Raw genomic sequence first — 13,541 nt, forward strand, 5'->3', positions numbered from 1 at the left:
TTTACACTTTGGGTCTACAGTATACTAAACCTCAAGAATTCTTCCAGCAGTATCATTTCAGAGCTATTTTGGTTTTGCATGGTTAGTTTTCCTTTTCAAAGTGTCCTGCCCTTGATTTTTTTTGTTGTCGTTTGTTTTTTTCTGAACTGAAGATAGAAAGCGGCTTGAAGAGTATAAAATTTGGCAAAAAGGAATAAAACTAGCAAAGAAAAGATTATTTGAACCCAGGAAAAACATTTCTAACTCAATAGCTTGTTAGACTATAAGATAACCTCTCATAGAATTTAGAAGAAACCCCAAGACATGAATCTACTAAGGAGATGGGTAAATTACTTTAAAACATCCTATGGAGGAAAATATGCCATGTTCAATAATGTAGACTGATACAACCATTTCTCCTGGAATCTGTATGTCTCTTTTACTGTATATGCAGATTAATGATTAATGTTCAAATTGAACACACTTCATCTGAAAGTGTGAAAATTCCTTGGAAGGGGCAATTTTTTTCTAGACATTTAGAGGGGAAGGCTATTCATTAGGAAACCCACAAAAGAGTATAATATTTTGGTCTTATTCATAATTTCCTAAATTAACTTAAGGCTTTTCAATGATTATACATTTTTAAGCTCTAGGGAAATGCCTATAAAAATATGATGTATAAATTAGTGACCCTATGGACTGCAGCCCACCAGGCTCCTCCGTCCATGGGATTCTCCAGGCAAGAGTACGGGAGTGGGTTGCCATTTCCCTCTCCGTAATAAAGGACAGATTAATTCAAAAACAAAGTGACACTTGTGAAAGTGTTGATGAGTTATTTTTTAATCAATGGGTTCACATTATGCAACAAGAATAAAAATATTTAAAAACTACAAATCCATTTTTGGATCTAAAGGCAACAAATATTTGAAAATCTCTAACTGCCTTATTATTATCATTATTATTATTACTACTACACTCAATTTCTAAAAACATGAAAGCTTTCCAAATGCATGTGATAATTTTTTTCTTCAAATTTTGTAAACATTTGCTTTCAGGCTTAAACATCCTGCCAATTTTCAGCCAAGATTATTTTTATGGTTGAACTATTAACTTCTGAATATGGGGGTTTATAATGGGAAAAACTTCCAGACCCAGAACTCCCATCATATAAATGACACCACTAAAGGATAATTTAGAGTATTACTTCTTGACATGTTGAGGTGTTGCCTTATTTAAATCCTCCATCCACAACAAGAAGCTAATTTCCTAGGGTATTAATTTTGGCTCTGTTTCCTTACAACTAACTCCAAGGGAAATGTATGTTAAGAACCTAAATTTTAGAAAGGGGATGGGAGTGGGGGCGGAGGTTGGAAATTGGACTTAGGCTTTATCTAGGAAGAGACATTATTTATTCGTATGCATTCTGGACTCAAAAGTGTGGGAATATCCGCTGACTGACTTGACCAGAGCTACATTGCTGAATCTGTTAGATAGCCTTTTCGGTTATTGAACTGCACACTCATTTCTCTGTTAACTTCTGTTATAGTTAACTCTCTTTTCGTTTTTTTGATAATAAGACTGCTGCGTATTGCTCGGCATAGATAAATGCCATTAAAAGGCACTAATAAGTACAGTGAATTAATTAGTAACCACATCTATGTACAGAAATTGTGAACATTCAGAATTTGTGAACATTCACGGCAAGATTCAACTTACAAGCTTTTTCTGCAGCAAAAGTACATTTCTCTGGAACAGGGGGTAGGTATCAGGTAACTATGGCAGAGATGGTAACTGGTTCAATAGTCTCTCTTCTCTTCATTACAGACCTCATAAGCATGCCCTTTTATCCACATTTGTTTTCGTAATTGCAAAACACAGCTTTTTTCTCTCTCTCCACCTTGTCATCTCTGATTTCTTTTGGTTGTCTTTTCCCAGTTTCTCTTTTATACTCTCGCGGGCTGTTTCCTGTTTACTCTTTTTTTGATTTTGTCTTCCCCTCTAGCCCTGAATGTGGCTTTCTTACAGACACAGAGGCCCCAGCATGACTACCCCAAAGAGCCAATTCCAACTTGGACCCAGCACAACACGATTGCTGTCAGGAAGGTGGCAGTCACTGGGTTGCATTAAAACAAAACAAAATAAAACACAAAATACCAAAACAAACAAACAAACAAAAAACCCACTAAACTGGACTTAGTTTTAGCTCAGAAGTAAAAACTAAAGAAAATTTGCTGTAAACTTTCACGGAGCTTCTTTGAGGATCTTTCTATTGTAAACGCATGGGGATGCCTAACTTTAGGCATAAAAAGCAAGCACTTAAAAAAAAAAAAAAAAAAGGAAGACATAGGTCAGTGCCCTGAGAAACATTTTTGTTCAGTCCCACAAATATTCTCTAGGGAAAAGGGAATAGTGCTTATCTTGAACTCTTGATTTTATTTTTTGAGCATGTAATTTTTATCAGTTTGTTTTGTTTTCATTACTTTTTATTTTTTCACTCGCTGCTTATAAAACTAGCAAGCAGAAGTCTCTCTGGAACAAGATATAATCATAAAAGTTTTCAAGAATCTCGTCACCAACTAAACAGTACAAATTGCACATTCTTCATGGAAGTATCAGGCTTTGGTGCGTGCCTGGATCCAGCTATAATAGATTATCCCAAAGTGGGAAAGAATGAACAGTGTAAAATTAGCAGAACTGGGAGCAGAGTTTGCCTAGGGAAGGCATTGTGATCGGCCCTTCAGGGGCCTAGATCACCGGGCAATGGCAAGAGACTATGTAGTTTTATTTTTGCCAGTGAACACTTAGTAGGATCTCAAGACCATGTCAGACTGGTGCACTGGATCTGGTGCATTATAGCTATATTATAATCAGGTCTGTTCTTTTTATAATAAGTACATACATGTGCATGTCTTACTTAATTTGCAAACACCTATTAAGGAAGCATGCACTATATATAATAGGAAATATCCTTGTATTTCTGTATAGTCCTTGTTCTGAATTTTTATGATTCAGTAAGTATATCCAGTAAGTTATAAGGGTATAACCATACCTTCTTGTGATATTAATAAGTACGCCCAAATAAATATTGACACGATAAGAGAAATAGGTTTGGTCTGTAATGTCATGGAATTCTTAATCTGCCTTTTTTCTCAAACTTCACGTAACAGCAGGGGAACTACCAAAAAGAAACAGTTAAGGTATAATAATAATTTTAGTCATTCTTTTTCCAAGTTGCTATAATCTACCCAAAGATAACTAATTGTTCAAAGTAAACATTCCACTCTGACCACAAAAGGAATCCATTACACAAACATATAATTCACAGTCATTTTTAGTGGGTTGTAAACAGTTTGGAATGAGCATAAAATGGGACAAAAATCAAAGTGAGCATTTTGAAATGAAAAAGTGTTTGCTACAAAAGGTCAGTCCCTTTGCTTGGCAAACTATGTAGAAAAGCCTGGGAAAATGCTGATCACACAAGCAATGAGGGAATTTTAAAGCCAACAGCCTCCTTGTTTCTTTAAACAGACATCGGAACCTATAACTGGATCCTGTCAAACAAACGACAGCAAAAAAATATAACAGCTGCTAAGAAGTCAAAGAGAGAGATAAAGTTTTCGGGGCTAAGGACCTTCTCAGAAGTAGACTAAAGGTCTTTTTTAAATCTTTAAGCAAGGTTATGGATCCCAGGGTGGCTTTTAGGCACCAAGTCAAATATGTAATTTTGTGTATCATTCCTGTCATAGTATTTTGTGTTCCAGAAAAAAGAGAGAGAACAAAATTGTTGGTTAGCATCTGCTGAGGCATTCTGCAAAGTAGCTTATAGCTGGAATCATCAAATTTGGAAGACCTGGTATCATTTATTTTTGATTGTGGCAAAGAAAATCACATAATATAAAATTTACCATTTTAAGTGTACAGTTAAGTAGTGCTGTGTTCACATTGTTTGCAACAGATCTCTAGATGATATTTTAAATTTCCTATATCGTTCAGGGGCATAGTAACCTGAACTGGGAATCAAGGAGGAAGAATGAGTTGTTAAACCATATTCCGAAGGATGAATGCCAGTCCAAATGCAACTTAAAAATTGTTTTAAAACCAGCCCTATTCCCTTACAAGCAAAAATATATTGGATGCACAAAAGTATATTTAGTGTAGAAACATGTTCATTCGTTTAGTTAACTCCATTATTATATTAAAAAAGTCTTTGGCAATGTATGGCATTGTTGCATGGAAAAAGGACTGGTTCATCACTCATGGCATGTTCTTTTGGGTATCTCACACCAAGTGATTCCTTGTGTTACAATGTTACAGTATGTCAAGAAAATAACCTCGGAAGTAGGGTGTCATTAAACTTCAGGTCTTATCAGGAGGCTAAACCCAGAAGAGTATGTGTTTATTATTCAGGGCTTATTATGTCATTTAAAATATATTCTAAATGAAAACTATATATATATATATTTAAGGTGTACAACATGATATACATAGACATAGCAAAATGACAAGCTAATTAACATATCTACTTACATAACTACCAATTTTTCTCTGTGTGGAGAGCATCCAAAATCTACTCTTCCTTATTTTCAGTATTCAACACAATATTGTAAACTCTGGTTATCATGCTTATGTAATAGGTCTCTAGACTTTTTCATCCTGCATAACTTCAACTTAATGCCTTTGATCAAGATCTTTCCACTTCCCCCACCCCCATCATGCTAATTTTAAGCAAACTTCTATTTTTAAAATTATTATTGTAGTGGTTGTTCTTTCTTCCAGCACAATATCTATTCTTTTCTTTCGTAGGACTTACCACAGTTTGTTTGATGTGTGTCTCCTCTATATTCTCAGATGGTAGTATGGGGAATGATACAGAATAGGCATCTGAGCAGCTAATTACCTGTTGCTGAAGTGCAGTAACACTAGTTCTATTACTTCATTCAGCCAATATTACTGAGTGTTTACAATGTGTCACACACTGTGTGGGGCTCTTTCCAAATGACTGGCCTTCACAAAGAATAGTCAGTTACAGACTTTTCATATACAAAAAAAAAAAAAAAACACCTATGGATTGAGGTTTTAGTACTAATTATACCAGTTTAGATGAAGTACTTTCTTTAGTTCATATCTCTAGGTCCTTGTCTCTAAGTGATAAAAGTGACTCTACTTTTAAGAAAGCAATTTCTGTAGACCTCTTAGATCATCGTAAACTACAGAAAGCATTTCATAAAGCGCTGAAAACTGAACTTCTCTCTGTTTAGATCTACATACCACCAGTATGTCACAAGGTACACCCCCTACATGCTTGTTCCTCCAGGCTTTAAAAAAATTCTCAGATGATCTCCTGCTTTTGGTCAGTTTACCATGTCTATTGAGCATTAGCTGAATAATCATTCAATATTTTTTGTATAATTTTCTCTAGAAGAAGAAACAAAAATTCAATTTCTCACTGGTTATTTAAAATTTCACACACACACACACACACACAGAGTCCAAAACTGTAAAGGCAAGGCAAAGGAGAATGAACCACTTGGAAAAGTTTTAAAGACTAACACACTCCTTCACAGTTGGCCCTCCAAGTTCTGCGTATATTTTCTGGGCTAAGCAGACAGTGTCAGAAACCACAGAAATAACTTTAATCTAGTTACAATAGTTGGTAAGGAGGAGAATGCTCTGGTGGTTTAGCGGAATAAAGGAAATCCAAATCAAGATAAGGAAACATACTAAACAAGTGATTCGCTAAATTGGTTTACATTCGGCCTACTAAGAGATTTTCTTCTAGGCATGTCCAAGACATTCAAAATTTAAAATGCAACTAATACCCTTATGGCAGAAAGTGAAGAAGACTAAAGAGCCTCTTGATGAAAGTGAAAGAGGAGAGTGAAAAAGTTGGCTTAAAGCTCAACATTCAGAAAACTAAGATCATGGCACCTGGTCCCATCACTTCATAGCAAATAGATGGGGAAACAGTGGCTGACTTTATTTTTTGGGGCTCCAAAATCACTGCAGATGGTGATTGCAGCCATGAAATTAAAAGACGCTTGCTCCTTGGAAGGAAAGTTATGGCCAACCTAGACAGCATGTTAAAAAGCAGAGACATTACTTTGTCAACAAAGACTATAAAGAAAGCTGAACACCGAAGAGTTGATGCTTATGAACTGTGGTGTTGGAGAAGACTCTTGAGAGTCCCTTGGACTGAAAAGAGATCCAACCAGTCCATCCTAAAGGAGATCAGTCTTGGGTGTTCATTGGAAGGACTAATGTTGAAGCTGAAACTCCAATACTTTGGCTACCTGATGCAAGGAACTGACTCATTTGAACAGACCCTGATGCTGGGAAAGATTGAAGGCAGGAGAAGGGGACGACAGAGGATGAAATGGTTGGATGGCATCACTGACTTAATGGACATGGGTTTGGGTGGACTCTGGGAGTTGGTGATGGACAGGGAGGCCTGGCGTGCTGTGGTTCATGGGGTCGCCAAGAGTCAGACACAACTGAGTGACTGAATGGAACTGAATACCACTTTGCCAAGAATGGGTAAAGAATACATTTTGTGCCAAGGACTGGGTAGGATATCCCTGGGGGAGACTAGAGAAGCATGGGCAAATTGCTTCTGCCAAGTGTAAGTAACTAACTGAATGAATGGATGAATAGAGGAATGAATGAGTAAAGGGTGAGAGATGCTCTCCTAATGTTGCTTCATTTGTAATCAAGAATGTTAGAAGTGTTTAGGGCTTCCCTGGTAGATCAACTGGTAAAGAATCTGCCTGCAATGCAGGAGACCCCGGTTCAATTCCTGGGTTGGGAAGATCCCCTGGAAAAGGGATAGGTCACCCTCTCCAGTATTCTTGGGCTTCCCTGGTGGCTCAAATGGTAAAGGTTCTGCCTGCAGTGTGGGAGACCTGGGTTCGATCCCTGGGTTGGGAAGATCCCCTGAGGAGGATGTGGCAACCCACTCCAGTATTCTTGCCTGGAGAATCTCCATTGCAGAGGGCCCTGGGGGGCTATAGTCCATGGGGTCACAAAGAGTCGGGCGTGACTGAGCAACTAAGCACAGCACAGAGGCATTTAAAAAATATTACTGCAGTTTGTAAATGATTTTTTAAGGTGGGGAAAATAATCTTGAGAAAAAAGAAAGGAAACAATTAGTTTTTATGTAACAGCTGATGTGCTGCTGTAGTGAGGATTGAGATCATTTTCCTAAGTCTGTGAGAATAAACACACAGTTTTCATTAAACATGCCTTTCCCATAACAGGTCCATAAGCATTCATTTCCCATGACTCTGCAGTTGGGTATCTTGGCTGGAAGAGGATCTGGCCATTAGAAGGAGGGCTCTAGATATGCTGAGTCCAGCCGTGCTGAGAGACTTGGCACCTTTATATGTTACTTTCTAACACCAACCCCAGCACAAAATGTCATCAGAAACCTACATAAACATTGGACTTATATTCACATAAATTATTTCTGTACTGAGGTGCTTTATGCCAGAATTTAGCAAAAACAACACTTTGAGTAAACAGAATTGGCATATAAATGTAAGAATATTAATTCAACAAAATGATCATAGAAAAATATAATCAACAGCACATACTTGTAAATCTTGTGAGAGGTTTTTGTGCCTTTGAGTTTTGTTGAACATTTCCATAGAGTTCCTTTAAGCTGATATTGCCAAAATGCTTTGAATTATCTGCTGCTTTACGGAATTGTAGTCTTCGTTTCATTAAAACATTTAGGCATTATATTAATAATCATTATATGTGATTAGTGCCTATCTAGTGCTGAATCTACAAATTCATTTTAAGAGAAAACATAGGGACGATGAAATATAAGGCCAAATATGATTGCCCCTGTCAGCAAAAACATGGTTTTATTTTATTAAAAATGCCATGGACAAAACATATAGTTTCTATTTATAGGCATTTTCAATTCTGCAATAGCATGGTATCTGCATGCCACAAGACTGTGTCTAGCAGGGTTTTCATTTTGCCTGGGGTATATACAGAAAAAGAGAGGTATAAAATCCTTTTTAAAATGTGCACACATCTTATTATGCACAGCTTCCCCCAAAGTCCTATTTGGATTTTTGTTCTAATATGACGGTGCTTACACTGTCAGTACTGAGTATTTATAAGTGAGTGAAGATTTCCAGAAAATGATGATAATTTAACTATTGGCAATAATAACATTATAACATTTTCAGTGATCCATTTGGCTCTAAGTATTTATTAAATAATATTTATTCCTAAAATACGTACGCACACAATTACATGAGATTGTAACATGCAATAAAAGGACTTTTCTCTCTAAACTCCAATTGATTCCACTCCTCACAAATACCTCTCCTTGTGTTTATTCTGCTTTTACTGTTTCCTATTCTCTCTCTGAACTGTCAGCTCAGCTCTCTGATGTGTTGATATGCTTTTCCCCAAAGCTGCTCACTTTATCCACTTTCTCTACCCACTTGTCCCCTTCTTGTTATTCTCTCATTCCCTACTGATATGGGAATAATAGGATCCCAAGGCTGTCCTTACAGTATAATTAAAGTATGAATTTCCAGGAGTTGGAAATTGCAGACCATTTTTATTATGTTTCTATAATAAAGCCAGGTAGCATTGAGAGAATTAAAATGGCTTTTCCCTAGCAGATAACTTGGTAAAGATTTCTTCCCTTGGTTCTATTGTTTTAAGAGACTGGGAGCTGAAAAGGGGAATAGATTCACCAATTCTTTTTCTGAAAACACCTCCATCTTTTACATGATATATATCCCCCTAGATCCTGGGAATATGTTGTAAACTTGTAACAGATGGTGATGAAGCTTCATATTTTTATACAATATAGTTTTTGAGATTCTGCATCTACTGTGGTGTATCTTCCAGGGAAAATGACCTTGAATGAATGAAGTCAGTGTCTGAAGGAAAAACACCCTACAGATAGACTACCATAGAAATAATGAGTCAATTGGGTTTTGCTTTGTTCCCCTCAGTAAGATGAGATCATTTCAGATGAAAATTAGAATGTTGAAATATAGGAACCAAAGGTCATCTTAACACGGGAGGTGTGTCTGTTAATTGTTCCAGCAAAACTAGTTAGGCATATTCTGTGCTGAACAGATGCACATGGAAGATGCAACATGACCGTTTGCAAGTAGGAGCACTATTTGTTCCACTGGGTAAGGGGGGCTTACCAAAATTTGTTCTGGCACAACGTCTACCAGCCTGAATGTTAGGAGGGTTCTAACACTGTGAGTACTGATATTTTATGAATGTTTTATCACTGGCGGGAAAACAGAAGTTTGCAATTGAATCAACAACATGTCAGACAGCAAAATATTAAAAAAAAAGAACATTAGTGGGAATTATTGATGTCCCTACTGTGAAAACAAACTGAAGTTAATAAGAAACTTGATCCTCTTAACTGATTAGCAACAGTCAGGTTTTAATTGCATGGCTTTCCAGACAAATCAAGTGGTGCTGTTAATGTGAGCATTGGTTGTGTAGAGGGTGCAGTATTGGGGGAATGGCTGTACATTCAGTTACCCACCTCTTTTTTCGACAGCTTCAATGCACTGCTTTACAAACCGTGGAACTGTGGAATTTTCACGTTCACACAGTGTGTGCAGATGAGAGCCAAAAATTTGATCTGCAAAAGAAACAAAGATGAGCTTCATTAAAATCCAAGCTTGCGTTGTTCTTTAATTTGATTCTGTTTCCATATCCACTGAATGATGAAATCTGCATCTTGCATTGGAATTGATTTTTGGCTTTAATTCCAAAGTGTCTGTTGCAGACATGCAAGGACCATAGCTCCCTCCTTTATGGAACAGGACTCTGGCCCTAGAGAAAGAAAATGAACACTCTGCCATCGATTAGGCAGGGATGACTGAGTAAGTTATAGTCTCTCTGGGCTTCATTTCGCTGTCTATAAAATAATGACTAGGAATTAAGAAAACTTTGGCAAATTAATGAATCCTAGTGAATTGGTGTCTCAGTGTTTGAGAAGAAGTTTATCAACAATCATCAAAATTATGATGTTGGTAGTATATTTAGATTCATTCAATGGCACAATGATATGTGAAAAAAGCAAGTTCCAGAAGATTTACCTTGAAGTGAATGTGTTCACATTTCTCCTGCCTTGAATTTGCCCTTTCTCTAATCTAAGTATCCCTTTTCTTTTAGGGCTCAGCTCAAATGGTTCTTTCTCCACAAACTCTATCCGGAATTCCTCTCTCAGCTTTATGTCTCCTGTAACATAGATTCTTTGGAATACCAGTTTCTCAGGATGTTAATAGGCGATTTGAGGGGGAAAGCCTGTAATCAAAATGATTTAGCAACACTGGGTTAAACAAAGTTAAACAGGTTTCTTTCATGTGTACTTATTTTCAGAGCCCGTGTTATGCCAATGTGCACTGGGAATCTCCAGGCAGGACTGAAGGACGCGCCAGTTCCCAAACTTATTTAAGTAAGATCCTTTTATTTCAAAGGGCATCTCTCCAGACTAATGTTTCCGAGAACACTGTGTGAAATTCTAGCCTAGCTCTCTCGTTTGGAACATGATTTATGCTACCTTGCATTGTGTATTTTCACTTATAATATATGGAATGTATTCTCAAAGCAGATTCTTGAGTGCTGCATTGCTTATACTGTTCTTTCAGTCAAGCACAGTTTTGGGTCCATGGTGTTCAATCAAGGATTTTTTAAAAATTGAGATAAAATATATATAACATAAAATTTACCATTTTAACCACTTTTGTGTGTCCAGTTTAGTGGCATTAAGTACACGTGCACTGTTGTGCAACCATCACCACCATCCATTTCCAGAACCTTTTTAAACAGCAGAGATGTTGATTATGGACAATGAAACAAATATTTAGTAGGTTCAAGGACTTTCCATCTCGCATGCAATGAAATCTAATTCCTTGACATCACTTCCAAGGCAGTAAACAACCTGACTTTCCACCAATTAACTGACTTCATTTGCTTCCTCTCTCCTCTCTCTGCTCATCACTCGCTGCTGTCACTCTGTCTACATCACTGATTCTTGTCCATGCCAAGCACACTTCTGCCTCAGGGACTTTGAACTTATTATTTCCTCTGTGTGGAAATCAATTACCCAGGTGATCAAATGTCACCCTCTTATTGTAGCCTTTCCTATCCACCTTTAAAAAAACTGGCAAGCTCTGCTGATAACAAATCTTCATGCTGCCCACAGCTTACTTTTCTTTGAGCACTTTACTCCATCTGACATATTAGATTGATATGTTTACTGGTTAGTTGCTCTCCTTGCTTAGAATGCAAAACCCAAGAGAGTAAGGACTATTCCTATTTTCTTTATTACTGAATTCCCAGTAACTCGACACTCTTTGGAAAATACTAGAAGTTCAGTAAATATTTATTGAATTATTGACTATAAGACATCATCTTTTTCATCAGTAGAAGTTTTCAAAAATGTAAAACATATTTTTAGCACAGTTGCTGTTTGTTGTTCAGTCCCTCAGTCGTGTCCGACTCTTTGCGACCCTGTGGACTACAGCACGCCAGGCTTCCCTGTCCTTCACCATTTCCTGGAATTTACTCAAACTCATGTCCATTGAGTCAGTGATGCCATCCAATCATCTCATCCTCTGTCATTCCCTTCTCCTCCTGCCTTCAATCTTTCCCAGCATCAGGATCTTTTCTAATGAGTCAGTTCTCTGCATCAGGTCACCAAAGTATTGGAGCTTCAGCTTCAGCATCAGTCCTTACAATTAATATTCAGGATTGATTTCCTTTAGGATTGACTGGTTTGAGCTCCGTGCAGTCCAAAGGATTCTCAAGAGCCTTCTCCAACACTACAGTTCAAAAACATAAATTCTTTGGTGCTCAGCCTTCTTTATGGTCCAACTCTCACACCCACACATGACTACTGGAAAAACCATAGTTTTGACTATATGGACCTTTGTCAGCAAAGTAATGTCTCTGCTTTTTAACATGCTCTCTAGATTTGCCATGGCTTTTCTTCCAAGGAGTAAGCCTTTTTTAATTTCATGGCTACACTCACCATCTGCACTGATTTTGGAGCCCAAGAAAATAAAGTCTGTCACTGTTTCCATTGTTTCCCCATCTATTTCCCATGAAGTGATGGGACCAGATGAAATGATCTTCATTTTTTGAATGCTGAGCTTTAAGCCAGCATTTTCATTCTCCTCTTTCACCTTCATCAAGAGGCTCTTTAGTTTCTCTTTGCTTTCTGCCATAAGGGTGGTGTCATCTGCATATCTGAGATTATTGATATTTCTCCTGGCAATCTTGATTCCAGCTTCTGCTGCATCCAGCCCAGCATTTCTCATGATGTAATCTGCATTTAAGTTAAATAAGCAAGGTGACAATATACAGCCTTGATGTACTCCTCTACCAATTTTGAACCAGTCTGTTGTTCCATGTCTGGTTCTAACTGTTGCTTCTTGACCTGCATACAGGTTTCTCAGGAGGCAGGTAAGGTGGTCTGGTATTTCTATCTCTTTATGTTTTTAGCATAAGTGGGGGAAAATATAAGATGCAGCATAATAGAATGGTAAATGATATGTTATTCAAAGGGACAGTCAACACAGATTGTGGTGAGACTTCAAGGAAATCACGATTGTCATCAGTTTCTTAGGAAAGGTGATGGCTTGAGTTGAGAACAACTCAGCAAGTTAAGGCTAGAGCACTAATAATAATGCAATTTAATGTGGAAATGTGAGTTTTTGTCCAAGAGACAGAAAGAAGACAAGCTCAAAACACACATCAACATAATGTAGAGAAGTGGGAAATAATCATGAATATTTGCTTTGAATATCTGGTCTAATAACAAAGATTCATTCAGAAACAGTAAGTCACCAACATAAGAAAGAATAACATAAAATATTATTTAAGAAAAATAATCCAGAACTTCAGATTTGATCATTTAAACTGGTCAGAGATTACAGAAAGGAAGAATTGTTATACAGAATAAAATCTTTTAATGATAGTCATGATTCAAATAAATTTCAGAAATATGTACTGAGTATCCTCTATAGTTGAAGCAATGAGTAGGCATATTAGGTTGTGATAAAGATATCAAGAAGCTTATAATATTGTAGGGCTAACAGAAATATTCTGTTAATAAATAATAAATAGAATATATAGCAGGTATCACAAAAAGTACGTAGTGCAAAGAAAGAAGTTCTAAAGTATAAAGTTTTTTTCTGTCATTTAGTGCAAAGGTGGTATGTGGGAAGGGGGAGGTTGGGGGAGGATTTATGGGATGGAGGTCATTCAAGAAAGATAGATTCTTGAATGAAGATGATGCTAAAGTCTGGAGAAAGGTTTCTTTTTTTTTCTTTTTTTTTTTCTGATAGGTAGATACAGGAAAATGAAAAAGATGAAAATATTCTACTGTATTTACTCCTTCACACATTCTGTTATTTAAAAGAAATCCTAAATGCCTGCTCTGTGTCAGGAGCTAGGAAAGGCACTGATAGCACAATAACAAAGGCTCCTTTCCAATGCTCTAAAGTTTCTTGTCTAGTGGTGACATCATATAAATAAATAAGTAAGAACATGTCATC

At 37.0% G+C, this 13,541-nt stretch overlaps 1 protein-coding gene across 1 annotated transcript in view; it reads right to left on the reverse strand.

Annotated features, from left to right (window-relative positions):
* ARHGAP15 (Rho GTPase activating protein 15) overlaps positions 1 to 13,541 on the reverse strand; it is a 700,001-nt gene that overhangs the window by 245,534 nt on the left and 440,926 nt on the right. Inside the window, exon 10 of the mRNA XM_055572678.1 lies at positions 9,518 to 9,616. Within this exon, the coding sequence (XP_055428653.1) occupies positions 9,518 to 9,616 (99 nt within the window). The remainder of the gene's footprint in view (positions 1 to 9,517; positions 9,617 to 13,541) is intronic.

The sequence above is a fragment of the Bubalus kerabau genome, chromosome 3 (assembly GCF_029407905.1).
Source record: "Bubalus kerabau isolate K-KA32 ecotype Philippines breed swamp buffalo chromosome 3, PCC_UOA_SB_1v2, whole genome shotgun sequence".
NCBI classification, from domain to species: domain Eukaryota; kingdom Metazoa; phylum Chordata; class Mammalia; order Artiodactyla; family Bovidae; genus Bubalus; species Bubalus kerabau.